The 19,031-nt window shown below is 44.5% G+C and overlaps 2 protein-coding genes across 6 annotated transcripts in view; one reads left to right on the forward strand and one right to left on the reverse strand.

Annotated features, from left to right (window-relative positions):
- prkci (protein kinase C, iota) overlaps window positions 1–9,174 on the reverse strand; it is a 28,099-nt gene extending 18,925 nt beyond the window's left edge. The window contains exon 1 of the mRNA XM_076293671.1: window positions 8,878–9,174. Coding sequence (XP_076149786.1) covers window positions 8,878–8,960 — 83 coding nt within the window. The 5' untranslated portion in view covers window positions 8,961–9,174. The remainder of the gene's footprint in view (window positions 1–8,877) is intronic.
- A 292-nt stretch (window positions 9,175–9,466) lies between these two features.
- Window positions 9,467–18,971, forward strand: phc3 (polyhomeotic homolog 3 (Drosophila)). Of its 5 annotated transcripts, none has more exons than XM_076293678.1 (15): window positions 9,467–9,739; window positions 11,526–11,724; window positions 12,518–12,673; window positions 13,095–13,184; window positions 13,418–13,576; window positions 13,747–13,836; window positions 14,023–14,233; window positions 14,389–15,038; window positions 15,155–15,323; window positions 15,646–15,890; window positions 16,211–16,367; window positions 16,796–16,910; window positions 17,260–17,398; window positions 18,195–18,417; window positions 18,631–18,971. In XM_076293678.1, the coding sequence occupies exons 2-15, from the start codon at window positions 11,557–11,559 to the stop codon at window positions 18,783–18,785; spliced, it is 2,727 nt and encodes a 908-aa protein (XP_076149793.1). In that variant the 5' UTR covers window positions 9,467–9,739; window positions 11,526–11,556; the 3' UTR covers window positions 18,786–18,971. The 5 variants fall into 5 exon arrangements, with proteins under 5 accessions (XP_076149793.1, XP_076149798.1, XP_076149796.1 ...); XM_076293683.1 differs by having other exon boundaries at window positions 15,646–15,749; XM_076293681.1 differs by having other exon boundaries at window positions 14,437–15,038.
- The last annotated feature ends 60 nt before the right edge of the window (window positions 18,972–19,031 follow it).

Below are 19,031 nucleotides of genomic sequence, written 5' to 3' on the forward strand. Positions count from 1 at the left end.
TGACCTAAGGACCTTCCACAGTATTGTCAGATACCACTAGTGCATTTTAATTCTAAGCACAACAGCAGCTAAAGGCCAAAAGGCATGTGTCTTAATTGCAGCGCCCCCTAGAGGTCAAAGGTTACCAAAATTTTTGAGCGTCCTCTTGATGGGGTCAGTAGTCTATATACTACGTTTGGTTATGATACATGAAAGGGTTGCTGAGATATGAGTTCACTTCCTGTTTGGCGGCTTCGCCACAAAATTTGATTGGCTGTTACGGGCGAACGGTTTTATTTCCGAAGACAAAAAGTAATGCGCTAAAGTAGCGTGTTCTGTAGATGATGTGTGTGAAGTTTGGTGTCGATTGGACAAAATTTGTGACCAGAGAAGCCGTTTTAGTGTTTTTGATAAAATCCAAAATGGCGGAAAATCCATCATGGCGGAAAATGACGTCATAGGGTGCGTTGAACTCGTCTTGGCCCAAGGAATCCAACGATACCTCATTTTTGACAATCGGTCATACGGGTCAGAAGTTACGTGCGTGAACGCACGTCCAACTTTGGCCTGTTGGTGGCGCTAGAGCGGTAAAGGTGCCAACATGAAACTTGGTGAAATTGACCATGAGACTGTCCTCAATCAGTGTGCCAAATTTCACAACTTTTCACCAGACGGTTCTATGGGCTGCCATAGACTCCAATGGCGGAAGAAAGATGTTAAATAATAATAATAAATATAGCTGCAAGCAGCAATGAGGGGGCCAAGCAGAATAGGCCGGAGTAGCCACGGTGACAAGATAGAACTCAGCAGACACCCAGCAGACACCCGGGATGAACAGGGCTGAAACAGGGCTGAGTATTGCCACCGCCTCCACCAGCCAGCCCCCCCCACCTAATCACCCCAGCCCGTCCCACCCCGTCCTGCCCTGCCCTGCCCCTGCACGCACGCATTAGAATTAACTGGATGGAACATGTTGTCATCAGTTTCACATCAAAAAATAAAAGATTGATAAAACACATCAACAACTACACATCAAAATGCAATATTGCTAATTGCAGCACCCCCTACAGGTCAAATGTCACCACATTTTTTGAGCGTCCTCCTAATGGGGTCATGAATATATGTAGTAAGTTTGGTTATGATACATTATAGGGTTGCTGAGATATGAGCTCACTTCCTGTTTGGCGGCTTCGCCACCAATGTCGATTGGCTGGTAGGGGCGAATGCTTTTGTCAATTGTTCCAGAGAGCAACATATTGATAGGTTATGATCTGAAGATGGTCTGTGCCAATGTTGGTGAAAATCATATGAAATTTGCGACCTGTGAAAACTTTTTGATGTTTTTGATTAAGTCTAACATGGCGGCCGAATCAATTACGATGACATCACAAGTTGGCCTGGGTCGGCATAAGGACCTCCAACAGTATTACCAGACACCACTAGTACATTTTAATTCCAAATACAACAGCAGCTACAGGCCAAAAGGCATGTTTTTTTAATTACAGCGCCCCCTAGAGGTCAAAGGTCACCAGATTTATTGAGTGTCCCCCTGATTGGGTCCTGAGTCCATGCACCTAGTTTGGCTTTGATACATGCAAGGGTTGCTGAGATATGAGCTCACTTCCTGTTTGGCGGCTTCGCCGCAAATTTCGATTGGCTGTTACAGCCGAATGCTTCTGTCAATTGCTCCAGAAAGCAATGCACTGATAAGGCATGGTCTGAAGATGGTCTCTGCCAATTTTGTTGAGGATCCGCTGAAATTTGTGACCTGCGAAAGCTTGTACGTGTTTTTGATTAAATCCAATATGGCGGCCGAATCAATTACGATGACATCACAAGTTGGGTTGGGTCGGCCTAAGGACCTCCAACAGTATTACCAGACACCACTAGTGCATTTTAATTCTAAGCACAACTGCAGCTACAGGCCAAAAGGTATGTTTCTTAATTACAGCGCCCCCTAGAGGTCAAAGGTCACCAGATTTCTTGAGCGTCCCCCTGATTGGGTCCTGAGTCCATGTACTTAGTTTGGTTATGATAGATCAATGGGTTGCTGAGATATGAGCTCACTTCCTGTGTGGCGGCTTCGCCACAAATTTCGATTGGCTGTTACGCGCGAACGGTTTTAGTTCCGGAGACAAAAAGCAATGCATTAATGAGGCATGGTCTGTAAATGATATCTGTGAAGTTTGGTGTCAATCGGACAAAATATGTGACCTGAGAGGACTTTTTAGTGTTTTTGATGAAATCCAATATGGCGGAAAATCCATCATGGCGGAAAATGACTTCATACTGTGCGTTTAACTCGGATTGGTCCAAGGATTCCAATGATACCTCATTTTTGACAATCGGCCATACGGGTCAAAAGTTACGTGCGTGAACGCATGTCCAACTTTGGCCTGTTGGTGGCGCTAGAGTGCTTGAGGTGCCATCATGAAACTTGGTGACATTAACCATGGGACTGTCCCTAATCAGTGTGCCAAATTTCACAACTTTTCACCAGACGGTTCTATGGGCTGCCATTGACTTCAATGGCGGAATAATAATAATAATAATAATAATAATAATAATAATAAGAACAAATAGAAACACAATGGGTGCCTTCGCAGCTTCGCTGCTTGGCCCCCAATAAGAAAACATAGAAACACAATGGGTGCCTTCGCAGCTTCGCTGCTTGGCCCCCAATAATAAGAAAAGGTAGAATCACTAAGGGTTGCCGCGCAGCTTCGCTGCTTGGCCCCCAAATATAGCTGCAAGCAGCAATGAGGGGGCCAAGCAGAATAGGCCGGAGTAGCCACGGTGACAAGATAGAACTCAGCAGACACCCAGCAGACACCCGGGATGAACAGGGCTGAAACAGGGCTGAGTATTGCCACCGCCTCCACCAGCCAGCCCCCCCCACCTAATCACCCCAGCCCGTCCCACCCCGTCCTGCCCTGCCCTGCCCCTGCACGCACGCATTAGAATTAACTGGATGGAACATGTTGTCATCAGTTTCACATCAAAAAATAAAAGATTGATAAAACACATCAACAACTACACATCAAAATGCAATATTGCTAATTGCAGCACCCCCTACAGGTCAAATGTCACCACATTTTTTGAGCGTCCTCCTAATGGGGTCATGAATATATGTAGTAAGTTTGGTTATGATACATTATAGGGTTGCTGAGATATGAGCTCACTTCCTGTTTGGCGGCTTCGCCACCAATGTCGATTGGCTGGTAGGGGCGAATGCTTTTGTCAATTGTTCCAGAGAGCAACATATTGATAGGTTATGATCTGAAGATGGTCTGTGCCAATGTTGGTGAAAATCATATGAAATTTGCGACCTGTGAAAACTTTTTGATGTTTTTGATTAAGTCTAACATGGCGGCCGAATCAATTACGATGACATCACAAGTTGGCCTGGGTCGGCATAAGGACCTCCAACAGTATTACCAGACACCACTAGTACATTTTAATTCCAAATACAACAGCAGCTACAGGCCAAAAGGCATGTTTTTTTAATTACAGCGCCCCCTAGAGGTCAAAGGTCACCAGATTTATTGAGTGTCCCCCTGATTGGGTCCTGAGTCCATGCACCTAGTTTGGCTTTGATACATGCAAGGGTTGCTGAGATATGAGCTCACTTCCTGTTTGGCGGCTTCGCCGCAAATTTCGATTGGCTGTTACAGCCGAATGCTTCTGTCAATTGCTCCAGAAAGCAATGCACTGATAAGGCATGGTCTGAAGATGGTCTCTGCCAATTTTGTTGAGGATCCGCTGAAATTTGTGACCTGCGATAGCTTGTACGTGTTTTTGATTAAATCCAATATGGCGGCCGAATCAATTACGATGACATCACAAGTTGGGTTGGGTCGGCCTAAGGACCTCCAACAGTATTACCAGACACCACTAGTGCATTTTAATTCTAAGCACAACTGCAGCTACAGGCCAAAAGGTATGTTTCTTAATTACAGCGCCCCCTAGAGGTCAAAGGTCACCAGATTTCTTGAGCGTCCCCCTGATTGGGTCCTGAGTCCATGTACTTAGTTTGGTTATGATAGATCAATGGGTTGCTGAGATATGAGCTCACTTCCTGTGTGGCGGCTTCGCCACAAATTTCGATTGGCTGTTACGCGCGAACGGTTTTAGTTCCGGAGACAAAAAGCAATGCATTAATGAGGCATGGTCTGTAAATGATATCTGTGAAGTTTGGTGTCAATCGGACAAAATATGTGACCTGAGAGGACTTTTTAGTGTTTTTGATGAAATCCAATATGGCGGAAAATCCATCATGGCGGAAAATGACTTCATACTGTGCGTTTAACTCGGATTGGTCCAAGGATTCCAATGATACCTCATTTTTGACAATCGGCCATACGGGTCAAAAGTTACGTGCGTGAACGCATGTCCAACTTTGGCCTGTTGGTGGCGCTAGAGTGCTTGAGGTGCCATCATGAAACTTGGTGACATTAACCATGGGACTGTCCCTAATCAGTGTGCCAAATTTCACAACTTTTCACCAGACGGTTCTATGGGCTGCCATTGACTTCAATGGCGGAATAATAATAATAATAATAATAATAATAATAATAATAAGAACAAATAGAAACACAATGGGTGCCTTCGCAGCTTCGCTGCTTGGCCCCCAATAAGAAATCATAGAAACACAATGGTTGCCTCGCAGCTTCGCTGCTTGGCCCCCAATAACAATTGACATGGACTATGGAGAATAATAAAAATAATAGAACATTAGAGCACACACACTCACACCAACGCCGCACACTCCACCCCCTGCCCCAAACAAACATACACAAGCACACAATGGAGAGAAGAAAAAAAAAAAGATAAATATATATATATATATATTTGCTTGCCTAGTGGCTGTCTCGTTCTTTATGGCATTCTCTCTCTCTCTTTCTCTCTCTCTCTCTCTGGTTCATCAGTCAACCCATGCCCGGTACACCGGCTCTGACTGCATCTGACTCCAGCCTCTTGCATCACACAAACACACAGGCCTGATCCCACGACCGTACGTGGTACACGCACAAACACAAAGCCCTCTAAAGTCTGGGTGTGTGGAATCTGGCTGAAATGCCATTAATCTGGTTAGAAAAATTAAACAGGCAGGGAGGTATGAGGGTGTAAGACCCCTGACGTCTAAATCTCCCTCCAAAGCCCCGGCTGCTCCATCTGCTGTGTAGAAGGCCTGTCTCTGCCGGGTCCAGCAGTAAGGTCGGAGGGGGGGTGGGGTTGGTGGGGAGAGGGGTCAGCTGGCTCCTGGGTGAACCTTGTGCTGGACACAGCTCTCTGCTCCCCTGACGTTGAACAAGCATGGCTTTGAAGTGATATATAGCCATATACATGCCATGTCAGAAAGCCATTGATGTCTATCTTGTTTTTAAATCCTATACACAAAATGACACAATATTATTTGCATCATACCACAACGATACAAATAAGTTCACATATTCCACTGTTTTGTAACAAGCTGTGTGTGTGTATTTTTAAACCAAAAGCTCTAGATTTTTTAATCCACAAGCATAGCCTTATTATTAAGGCTACGTTTATACGGTGACGATGAAAAGAGAAGACGCAGAAGTGGCGTCTCGTCTTCATTTTTTTATTCGCGTTTAGACGAGCATTCTCAGGGGGAAATCTTTGTTTATATGAAGACGCAAGAGTATGTGATATTCGATTGGATATGCATTCCAGACAACTGGGTGGTGGTGTGATAGAACCCCGGTACGTCACGCGTAGACATTCTAATTTGACAGTTTAGCCAGAGAGGTAATCAAGGATCTTTGGTTTAGCCGTTTAGACGGAGACGCAACCCGGGTCGTCTTCAAAACTCTACACTCTGGAAGGAGTCTTCAGAATTTTGCGTTTTCAAGCCCCGATGGCGGGGTCGCCGTGTAAATGAAAGGCACTTATGATAAAATATTTTGTCGTCTTCCTTCGCAATCGTTCCCGTATAAACGGCCCCTCAGTGTCACTTTCCCCCCACAGGCAGAAAATAATCCCACAGAATGATGAGAAACTGAGCAGAGCTGCTGTGTATAGGCTATACATCCACATCACAGAACACACAGACTACAGAACACTCACTGATTACTGCTGCGCTGCAACACCACCACTCTGTACATCAAATGAATCCCATATATGTGCTCGGGGGGCATTTCCCAAAGAAAGAGGGAATGCTACAATGGCAGTGGGAAGGAAGGGAATGAGAGACAAGTAAGAGAAGGAGAGAGAGAGATGCTTCTACAGCATGTAACAAAACCAGCACTGTATGCATTCATGCAGAGCTGATATTAAAAGGCAGGCAGTGAAAGAAAGGGGAAGAAAGAGAAGAGAAAAGAAAAGGATGAATAACTCCACTTGGACTTGCACTCTTTGGTGGCCTAAAGTAGCCCAGAGGAAAGTGCAGACTGAAATAGGCTACACACACAGATAAAGAACGAGATGGAGGGGGAAAACAGAGGCTCAAAGTAGGCAGAAAATTATTTCCTGGTGCAGAAGGCAGGCACCGCACAGCTCAAAGCAGTGTGAACACACACACAGGCCCAAATTGATGGTTTCAGACCAAGTCCATGCCCAGGCTTTTGGTCACAGGATGTTTTAGGAAATGGGAGTATTTTTGTGTACAGACGTGTGTTTACTCTTCCGTCTCACAAAGCTGAACAGAGTGGAATTGACTGAGCAATAAATCCTAAAATAGGCTATATTCAAGAAAGAAATGCAAATTAAATAGTCTAACCTACTTCTTATACAAATGGTAGTCAACTCAAAGGGCAACTTTGGCTGCATTTCTACAGTCCTGACTGCCAAGCAAGCTTCCAAATAAGGGCACACTAACATGAAGTGATGATCATGTGCACAGATCATAAAATTAGGCCTTCCTGTTTCAACTCATCAAGTGCCAACATTCGTTTCCCACACTACTATCTGACCCTGGTCCTGAGAGAGCTCTACCACACTGCTGTTTTAATGATGACAAATGTGCCTGACCGTCTGAATTGAGTCACTAGCAGGTCAAGAGCGAAATATCCCAGTCTACACCTGCTTTCTACGTTGCTAAAATGTGATATTTGAACTGGGCTAAATAAAAAGTTATTTGCCACTGCAATTACAGGCATTTTGTGGATATACTGTTTTGTGGATATACTGTACTCTCAATTTGACCAGAAATCAATGACAAAACATGAACAAGGGATTTTGTAAGCTTGTCTACAGTTTACAGACAGGCTACTGATGTAAGGATAAGGACATAGACAGACTCTACAGACAGGTCGCCACCATACTAAAAACCAACTGGCTTCTTAAGACATTGCTCAGATTCCATTTGCAGTCAATCATCACTACCACGTAAAAAGCTTGACATATTGTTTGCAAGCAACAGCCGGCAACCCACTGATGACAATACACTCGGGTGAGGCCACTTGGCAGTGTGAGAGGGAAACAACTGGTCTGTCAGGCACCAGGTTGTGGCACTTCAAGCTTTTCAGGTTCTGGGTGGATGACAATCAGTCACTCAAAAACACACGTCACCTCATCACACTGCGACTGCACTTCTTGTACAACCTTCCTTCCTTTCCACAAGTCATTTAAAATTCCCCCAGGACCTCTAATTTCCACTACATTAAACAACCCTTTAATAGAGCCAAATGATCTACCCAGGCAAAAGCAATTAGTGAACTGTTCTCCACTAACCACAACATAAGTTAATGTATTTAAATTGGTGAAATTTGGTGAAAAGCATAACTTGAACTTGGGAAACATAGCCTGCCAGCCTATATGTCAAAATCCTGACAGAACCTTGACAATTATTAGCCTAGTGATGATTCCGTTCAAATGTGTTTTAACACTTATTCTGAAATACATGGTAACACTATCTTCATGTCAGAGTCTTATTTATTTCCAATGACAGGCTGTAATGATTTTTATGCACATGTGGGAGCGGGGAAATCCGAGCCTGCTGTGGAATAACAGGATAGCACAGCCACAAAATGTATAACCCTACAGAATCTACCATAACGTTAACGCTAATTAATATGTCTTACTTAATACACATAGGCATGGATCTGTGAACACGTTCACCACGACAATAACACCATGTAACATGGCCATTTCTTTGCTCTGGTAACGATTACGATACGCTTCATTGTGGCCTAAGGACCAATTTTGTGATTTCTACCTGATATTACCTGCCTATTTAGACATGTTAGTTAATGACCAAACAGTCCGAAATAAGCAACGTTACTTCTATATTTGAACTACTTTCATGGTCAAACTTTATTGACATGCATTCCTGTACCACTGATGTATCTGCTCACATTTAGTAGCTTTACCAAATGCGGCTTCGCTGTATGTTTTCGTCTGCTGCCAGCATTGTAACAATCTTCGTCAACATCAAGACGCATACTGTAGATACATTTCGACCGACCGATCGAACTTCATCCACTCTATCAACTGCTACCACAGACAATATAAACGTATATAACCTTAGCTACGCTAGCAACATGACAAGACAAGTGCCACCCACTAAGCTAGCTAGCTGGCGACCTAACTTAGATGGAGAAGAGGTCTGGTTAGCTGTTATGGTAAATGTAACGTTTTAATCTAGGAATGTGGCTTTGGTTATGGATAAAACATGCGTCGACTGAGTACGCGTATACTAAAAAGTAAGAGAATTAACGTTAAGCGAGTGGTGTTATGATAGTCTACCGAGCTAACAAGTGAAGTCGTATGGCTAACTAACTAGCTAAGAGGGCTAGTGTAGTGAAACTGCTAACTTGGTCAGATGGCTAAATAAACAATCTCTGACTTATCATTGATGGCGCAAACAGTGACTGTAAGTAGAACCAATAGCAAGGCCCGAGTTATCACCTTTAAAAGACACATGTTAAATCTTACCCTTTGTAGTACGCTTTTACCCGGACTTGGTGAGGATTCTCGCCGGGGTGGGACATAGTGCTGTCCCGCAACGTAGGCATCATAAGCTCTCTAGCAAGGATTCGAACTCCACTTGCAGTTAACTATCGTTATCGAAAGAACTCTACAAAATCGTGTTTTCCTTTGGGAATGATCCAAAGGATAAATATCTTACTTATGAAAATGACGTTCAAGTTCTCAGATGAATGTTGACAACTATATCGCTAAAGTAAAGGATATACCACAAGCTACTGTAAAAGTTTGTCTTATTATCTACAGGAAAACACTCCCTTACTAGGCCTTGTAATGGACCATACCAATCACGGAATGTGAGGGGGGGGGCACATATTTCACATGAAGCGCAATACGCGCATATCGTGCTCAATAATTAAAATGTACCTAAAGCTATTTTTCGCGTATAAGGTAGTTATCGTTACACAAGTAATTATATTTACCTGTAGACTAACTATTTAACTGCGCCGCTTTATACCCCCCCCCCCCCCCATACAGAAAATGTATAAGCGCTCAATAACATTCCGATTATACCAAAATTAGACAGTAGCCTGAAAGATAGGGATGGAGGCAGTTGAATGGACTACAAAATGACGCGGATAAAGATTTTATACGACCTTATAATTGTTTAATCCCTCATGAAATGTTATTCATGTTGACAAAGAGTAAGCTACACCTGATTGAACCGATTTATGTTTACGGTATCCCAGCTAGATGACAAATGTAGGCTACAGCTATGCCTTTTCCTTGTGCATTAAATAGTAGGCCTAGGCAACTTGACTGGGCTACCCTACACCGAACAAACGGCAACAATTCAGATGTTGAATTTAAGGTCAGTAATATGTATAAATGAGTTCAAGCCTAATATATGTGTAAATGTAAATGTATTTATATAGCGCATTATCAAACAGAGTGGACATTCAATGTGCATTATATGTTATGACACATATCAATAGCCTACAATATATGTAAAGTAATATAAACAGCACTATAAAGACAAAATTATATTAATTAAGAAACAAAATTATGACATGAAATAAAATTCATAATATATAATGAAAAAAATAATAATAATACAAATAAACTCACTTTATAACTCTCAAGCATATTGAGGATGATGGTGAAACCATGGGTGCAGTGAACATCAGCAAAAATCATGCATTCTGTAGCCTATTCTCCCCATACCTTCAAACGATCTATTACCAAATAATATCCATAAAGGAATAGCACAATATGAATTTGACACCTTCCTGTCTGACAATTGTGTTGATGCGCATATGGCTAACATCAAATTTAGTTTCATAGAATATGTTTCCTCAGAGGTACATAGCCTACCAACCAGATTTGTGAATAAAGTTATAATATGATGCTCAGGCAAAAAAAAAATCACATCGCTTAATCTCTTAGTTTCTTTAAAAATGAAACATGCCATCATTTGCCTCCGAATAGTTTACTGGACAAAATAAACTGAACATAAGATAAGCTGTCTCTAAATGTCACACAACATTTTTGCTCTGAAATGTTCCAGGCTACGAGGTCCTCCTACACTGCGAGTGGTGCTGTGTCGGACTTTTCTTTCCGTGTAGCCTATGCTGTTTTGGCTTTAGCTCCATTTTAAAAGCCTTGACGCATAAGAACATGACTGAGACCGTGACAGTTCAAAGATACCATATGTTCACCTCAAGATGGGTAATGTGTAGGCTATTATCAGTTGGATACAGGTAATATGTGCACATGAATTATGATGCATGACTGTACATTTTTGACTGGATTGACTGACAGGACTGTTAATTCTGCGATCATAAGCCAATGGCACATGCAGTAAATCGGACTTTTGTATTGTGCAGAGATTGTAGACCACATTAATTGTAAAAATAAAACGATATGTCTGCATGTCGAAGGCGTTTCTCAGTTAGCACTACAGGGTTTCAAGGTGCCAACAGCTAAACGTGCATCTACAGGACACAAATATGTTTGTATTCTTTGAACAGAGCTTTGCAAAGATTGTTAGTAAATTATTAATTCATACAGGTTTTTAGGAACTATCTTTATTCCGACGAGGAAAGATGATTCAGCTAGGCTGTTTTCTTCTGTTCAGTGGTCTTGTTTAAATGTCTGCAATTATTTGTGAAGAATTATGGCATCAGGTAGCCTAAATGCTAGACTAGCCTCCAGCTCTGTTGCACCCCAAATATTTTGAGACCCAATAACCCTTCATTGCGTGCTGATAAATAATCGCAGCAGCATGCTGAATGGATGTCCTTGTCCTCCATGGTCATTACAGGTGTGTAATTAATGTTGGCCAATTAAGAAATATAACAAAATAACAAAGACCTTTGGTATTGACAGTTTGAATCACAGGCCTACTACCATTTCAGAATAAATATTTTATATTAAGTAGCAGCCTAGTTAAATAAAGAATTCAAAGGAAACATTAACAATACCATTCCTCTTTTTAACCAATTTCAGTTACCGCTATGTGACTTTCACAAATGCGAGAGGCAGATTTCTTGAACAATGCAGGGATAATTGCAATATTTAATTTCATCAAAATACCCAGAATATTTAGAAATCTTTATGTAATCTATCTGAATATATATATTTTTCTCTTGGTGTAGTCTTCCCTCTGACTGTCCGGATCTGTGAGAGATGGACAGAAACAGTCTTGGGGAGATGAGAGGTGCAACAGGCCTTACCACTAACACCATCACCACACCTGCCTCCACCAGCACCACCTTGGCGGCCACCAACGCAGCCAGACCACCCAGCCCCAGTCGCACCCAGCCACTGTCCCCAACCTCCACAGACAGGCAGGCTGTAGGTACACTCCACCAATCATCACAACAATGAGTGCAATATATAAGGGTGCTAACCTTATTGACAGAAATAGACAGGTATTTTTATGGCATATGTAGGCCTAGTGTCTGTTTTGGTGAATGAGATTACAGTTGTAGCTAACAATGCAAAAAGAAAGTGTTATGATGGACTTAGTATAATAAGAACAAACCATTTGCAGTATTTGTGGCTATTTCATTCTTACATGTTCACGGACAGCAAATACATCTTAGAATATATGTAAAGGTAAAGGTGACTGATATTTAGCAGACTGTTTTATCTGAAGTGAATCAATCCCAAGAGTTTGGAATACTTATGTTAGAAGCCTTAAAAAGAGTCATAAATGCTATCAGTCAGCTACACTGTAAAAAATGTGGTTTGTGGACAGCCCAGGCTCCAAAAACGGCAATAAAAACAACTTGATCCAACCTGGACCATAAAAACATAACAAACTGTTCCAGCCAATCACCGACGAGATGTGCGTTTAGGAGAGTTTCAATTGCACGGGAGGGAGGGGGAGGCAGTAGCGAGCTAGCTCTTTTGTTTTGTTTGACCGTCAACAGCTACCCAACATCGCTTAGAGTGCCTCTAATGATACAAATTGTATTGCTATGTATTTTGATATATTATGTGGCCCTTCCACATAATATATGTCCTATCCTGTAATATACTCTTTATGTTAATATTTGTATTCTTACTGAATACAAACTGCTGGTTTGGGTATTGTTGGAGAGAAAGAGCACATGCTTGTGGTTGTGTGGCTCTCTGTGGGCAGGTGATCCAGCAGCCTGTCCAGCGGTCCCAGAGCACGGCGGCGCAGTACCTGCAGCAGATGTACGCAGCCCAGCAGCAGCATATCCTGCTTCAGACCGCAGCTCTCCAGCAGCAGCAGCAAGTTACAGCCTCACAGAGTCTTACCACCACAGCCCAGGTCTGGCTCAGGAAGCATACCACTTCCTTTCACTTATTACTCTGTCATCCTTTTTATAGGTAAAACAAATTCAGTCCAGTTTTATTCAATTGTATCACATTATCAAGAAGAGACCTTGCCTAAAAGCACCTTATTACATGGACATGACTTGGCCTGTATGTAGTTGTATCTTGTCATTGTTATGGGCATGTAATAACATGCATGTAACTGTAGTTAGGCCATGTAGAACATGTTATTGCACATAAGTTATCTCGCATGTTGTATAGAAACGATGAGATTCTCTTTGGAACCGACATAATCAACATGGAAAATATGTACGGTTTTGTGTTCTGTGTTGAACGAGAACCCAGCCTAATGCCATATGCAAATGTGCTGTTGTGTGAGTCTTCTTTGATGACTTACAACTATCCCTCTATCGCAGCCCTCACAGACAGTTAGCAGGCCCTGTTCCTCCTCTCCTCCATCAACGAATGGGAATTTGTCACAGTCAGTCAGTGTATCACAGACTTCGGTAAGGCCCTATATTGGACTGGCATAACCACTCCATGCTACATGTAAAACAAACTAGATATATTCAACTTATCCTTTTTATCAGTTTGTTTTCTATTCTATATATTATTTTATGCTATGCTACAATTTGCTATTCCTATTCCCATTCATGTTCCATGGCTTTTAGTTCAGGGACATTAGTCTTAAATGTTTTGTTTTACTGTTTATTTTTTGATCTGTTAATTGGTCTTCTAGATCACATTGGCCACCACTCCACTGACAGCTCAGTCCATTGGCCGAATCCAAGGCACCTGTTCCACTCCAGCGGGCGGTACGATATCCCAGCAGGCCATGCTCCTTGGGAATGGCTCTCCTGCTGGTAGTCAAGCCCAGATGTACCTGCGGACCCAGATGGTACTCCACCATGCTTTACAGCTTGAGATCATATGTTAAACGTATAAGTAATTATGAGATATACAGTATAAATACAATACTTATAATGCTAATACTGTATTAGGCTATATTCCACTACACTCCATCCTCTCTGTTCTCTGACGCGTCCCCTGTTCCCTCGCCCCTGTCAGCTCATTCTGGCTCCTGCTGCCTCTGTGGCTGCCGTGGCGTCTGATCTTCCCGCAGTCAACCCCACATCCTCCCAGCCCACCTCTACACAGGTGAGTTCCCCAGCCCACCTCCACAGAGGTGAGCCACCCAGTGTCTCATACTCCCAGACCAATGTTAAACAGCTCTTCCAGTCCCTACCTACACTTAGACTGTGTTATAGATGAGAGTGTGCCAAATAGTGTGGATTTTACTGGACACTCTTTATGTGGCTGAGTGTGCCGTGTGCCCCTGGGTAGGTCCAGTCTCTGGCTCTCCGCACACACCTCCCTGGGGCTCTGGCCCAGGGTGTGCAGCTGAAGCCATGCTCGCAGGGCCAGACGGTGGCCTCCTGCCTGCCCAAGATGTCCATCAGCCCCCTGAAGTCCTCCCAGCTGCCCCACGCCTCTGCGGACACCTCCGGAAGCGACCTGAGTCAGTTGTCAACGGCCCATCAGCTCATTGCCCCTTGTAAGTCCACGATTGAGACTACCTTATTTGATGGCCTCTTCAATGCACTCATTTGTAATCCCCCCCCCCCCCACTCATTCATAATTATTTCATAGATCAGTGTGAGAGATTGTACCATACACATGCTTATTCAGATGGTTGCAATGGTGTTGCAGCGTCCCTCTGCCCTGCTCTAGTGAAGCATCAGCTGCATTGTCCTCTAGGCCCACGGGGGACTCACCAGCTCATCATTCAGCAGGGTGCCCACAGCGCCCACAGGCAGATGCAGCCCATCGCCCTGCGGGTCACGGCGCAGGAGCACCCCTCCCCCCTCGCCCTCCAGGCCCGGCCCCTGTCACTCCCGCTCCCTCCCGCTCCGGCCGCCCAGTCTCAGCCGCCCGACGTCTTGTCTGCTGCCTCCTCCACATCCGAGCAGCAGCAGCAGCCCCAGTCGGCAGTGCTAGTGTCCACCACAAGTAGCCCAGCCCAGGTGGTGCGTCCGCTACTCCAGCTGGGGACATTGGGAGAGGCCCTCCCCCTGTCCCCTCATGCCTCTGCTCAGAGCTACGGCTCCATCACCACCACTGCCGCCACCACCAACCCGCTCCCGGGGACCTTGCCCTGTCCTCCACCAGCATCGCTACAGAGGCTGTCCCTGCACTCAGTGCAGGCGCTGGCTGTGCAGTCAGGCCAGATGCTGGTGTCCGAGGAAGAGCTTCCTGTGGCCGAGACACTGGTCCAAATGCCCTTCCAGAACCTTCCGCCTCCACAGACTGTAGCCGTGGACCTGAAGATGCAGTCGGTGGCCCAGACAGCACCGCAGCCAGTGAGTACCGTTCTCATTGTCAGTAAGCGCATGTGGGTGAGTGGGCAAGATGATGAACAGTAACTGTGATATAATGAAAATATATGCAGCTGTTTGAGGTGAACCTGTTTTGATAGGCAGCACAGGGGCCAAAGATGGATCACAAAGGGGCAGAAGCAGACAGAGATGAATCACCGTCAGGAATGCAGAGGAGTCGGACGCCCACCCCGCCAACCCTGCCCCCCCCAGCAGATGCAGGGAGAAGCTGTGAAGAGGATGCACCATCCCAGAGAGAAAACTACACAGGTACACAAAATTGAGCACGCCTAATAGGATTACATCAGTATGTAGGGCAACTTAACATACAAACTTTACTACAAACCTCAATGTTATGTCAATGCTGAATTCATAACCTGTGTGTACATTTTGAAAACTTTCTTGAGTTTGTTCACGTTTGTATGTCAGTTTGTCATTGCCAACTTTATATGGCAATTTTATATGTATTTGAAATAAATGCACTATTATCCCACTGTTGTTGAGTACTAGTATGTGCAGTCGAGTGCAATACAGTTAAGACAGTAAAGGTAGTTGGTGAACACTCATCTCCATTTATTGCCCCCCTTTTTAGCTGGGTTGGACCCTCCCTGTACACCATCGAGCCAATCTGTGATCCGGTCACCTGAGGAGCCTTCTCCCGTCACCAGCTCCCCCCCTCCCCTCCACCCTGCCGTGGTAAGAAGCACCAGCAAGCCCCCCGCTACCAGCCTGCCAGAGAGTCCTGAGGGCCAGCCCTCACTGGCGGTCGCTAAACCTCACATCCTCACACACCTCATAGAGGGCTTCGTCATCCACGAGGGGCTGGAACCGTTCCTGGTATGTCCACAAGGTGGAGCTGTAGCAGTTCAGTAGCAGCAGCAGCACCAACAACAAGCCTGGGATGTCAGTGCCCAGGTGGTAGTTAGCACATCAGAGACATTTAAACAATGGTCTCTCACTGTTAAAGTTTGACATGGTAAAGAGAAACAGGCAGCTATTTGAACAAAATCTGACTAAGCAGTAGAGCACTTCTGTGGATATTGTACCCAAGCCCTGCCCAGAAAATAACAAATATCTAACCCTTCCACTGCAAAATGATGTTCGGGATGTGTTAGTGTGACCCTTAGCTGTGGTTTAACAAGTGTCACCTTCTACAGATGAGCCGCTCTTCACTGGCAGATGAGCAGGCTGCACTGCCGGAGAACCAGGAGGTGACCTCCAACGGAGATCCCGACCCCGACGACGACCTGATGGATGTGGACGACCCAGAGAACTCCTCCAACTCCGACATGGACGACATGCCAGCTGATGATGGTGACTTGTGGTGTATTTCTCAAGCACAAAAGTCTAGTAATGATTAGTTAGTTGATGACGCCTTACCTGGCACGGGCCGCCATTCTCTCCAAAGTCAATTTTCACTGTGATTAAGTGGCGAAATGTAATACGACGTACTGTACATATCAGTTTCCCATACATTAAATAAGTATAGTCCTAGACTACAAGCTTTTTGTTCAGTGGAAACCTCCAGTGGAAGTTCTCTTTCGGTCTAGGACTAGGCTTAATAGGGGTGCAGGATACCGGCCCATAGAGTAAACATGAATTGAATTTTCCCATGCTTGAATTTCCCCTTGGGGATCAATAAAGTATCTATCTATCTATCTATCTATCTATCTAATATGTGTGATTTAACCAGGCAAAGTAACACCCCTCTGATTTGAAACGGTTACACTGTCTGACTGCAGAGCCCCTGGAGGACAGCCTGTCGGATGTGCTGCAGTGCGAGTTCTGTGGGAAGAGGGGCTACACCCACAGCTTCCTCCGCTCCAAACGCTTCTGCTCCATGACCTGTGTCAGGAGGTGAGTTTCTCACAGTTATAGTTTTTACACCTCCTTAAAGAAAAGAACAAATAGGCTGTTGCTATTTGCTGTTGCTGTTACTTAATGGACTTTCATACAAAATCATTGTCATAGTCAAATTTATCTTCAAACTCCTTGAAAAAGATATGAAATGTCTGGATACTACTTGAAAGGAAGGATCGAAGTTCATTTAACAATAAATAAGTCCACTCTTTTCACAAACAGCATTCAGTCAGTCAAACCAAACGATTGCTTTAAGTCTGGAAAGATTTGCCCTTGGTTCATTTATACAGCTGTAAGCCCTGACCGTGCTGGATCTGTTCCCTCCTTATCTGGCCTTGACTGACAGGTTCAACGTGAGCTGCACGCGGCGTCTTGGCCTCCTGAGGACCGACAGGGCCAGCCGCTGGCCCCCCAGGCCCATGGGCAGGAGGGGGAGACCCCCCGGACGCACCGATGGCATATCCAGAGAACACTTCCTCAGACAGGTCAGTGAAAGGAGGGCTCTATCTGGGATAAGGTTCTATTCAAGTCTTCTTCCCTGTGGTAGTAAACATGGCTGTCAGAGTAGTTGACTTGCCTCTTGACCTGTTTTCGGGAGACTTGCGGCTTGTCAACATTTCTCACATACCTGGTATACCAGGTATGTATAGCTCATTGCAGACTACTGTATAGCTGCAGCCAGTATGACACAGCATAAGGACTCAGTTCAGCACACCTTTCAGAATCAAACGAGTTCGATTCAAACCTGGTAGAGTAGGCGGAGGAAAGGTCTGCATGGATGTTAAAGTATAACTGCTGGCAGCATGTGAACGGCTACAGAAACAAAGTACAAGTGATAAGGACCAGGATAAGCCGTCGATTAGAGCCTAGGGTTAGTGTTCCAACTGTACTCACAATAGTAAAGTTGACACACACAAATATATATACTCATATGATGATATATATATTTGTGTGGGGCGGTGGTAGTGTAGTGGTTAAGGAGCTGGGCTAGCGTGCAGTAGCCTGAAAGTTGTCGGTTCAATTCCCGTTGTGCCCTTGAGCAAGGCACTTAACCCCAAGTTGCTCCGGGGACAATGTGATCCCTTGTAATATAGCTGACATATGTAAGTCACTTTGGTCAAGAAGTGTCTGCTAAATGTAATGTAATGTGTGTGTCAACTATATATATACTATAGCACTATATATACACATATATATATATACTATAGCACTATATATACATAGCCATATAAACTGTTCTGCATTGGTCTTATGAGCTCACCTGTGTGTGTGAGGGTGCAGCTGCCAGCCAGGCTGGATGGGGAGGATGATGACGAGGATGAGCCCCCGGGTCCCATGACAACCCGACTGCGTCGTCAGGCAGAACGTGAGAGGGAACAAGAGGAAGAGCGCAAGGAGAGGAGGAGGAGAGAATCGATCGGTTCGGACGATCACCCCGTGGCCCTACCCAACCCCTCTCAGTGGAGCGTGGAGCAAGTGTGCTCCTACATCAACTCCATACCAGGTAACAATAATAAGAAATGGCAAGCAGAACAGCAGTATTGTTTTTTTATTGCTAATTATGGCAACATTAGCAAGTCATGTCAACTTTATTTATATAGCACATTTCTTGCACAGGTCATTCAATGTGCTTTAAATAAACAAAAGCAAACAGGAATAGCTAATAAAAGCGGCTAATCCTTCCATCTGCATGTGAAAACCAACCTCCTTGTCATAGGATGTACCGAGCTGGCCGAGGAGTTTCGCTCGCAGGAGATCGATGGCCAGGCCCTGCTTCTGCTGACCGAGGACCATCTGGTAAGCGCCATGAACATCAAACTGGGGCCCGCACTCAAAATCTGCGCCCAAATCAACACGCTGAAGGGACCGTAAAGGGCACACCGCTCACGAAGGCCCCAGACAAACCACAGCCTTCGTTTTGACAATGCATGGCTATGGCTATGGCTGTGTGACTTTCTGTGGGTGTCATGTGCACTTCTGTACTGAGGGACACGTTCAGCTTTCTTGTTGCCATGCTGCTTCATTGGCAGACAATATTCTTGTGGAACTATTGAGACTACTCTTCGGCATACCGTCTGTAGCAAAATAACAACACAAACAAACTCTACTGACCTCTCC

This window comes from Alosa pseudoharengus, unplaced genomic scaffold (genome assembly GCF_046254945.1).
Source record: "Alosa pseudoharengus isolate Yale_2024_CS ecotype anadromous, Long Island Sound unplaced genomic scaffold, YU_APseudo_1.1 YU_APseudo_1.1_scf_2, whole genome shotgun sequence".
Classification (NCBI taxonomy): Eukaryota; Metazoa; Chordata; class Actinopteri; order Clupeiformes; family Clupeidae; genus Alosa; species Alosa pseudoharengus.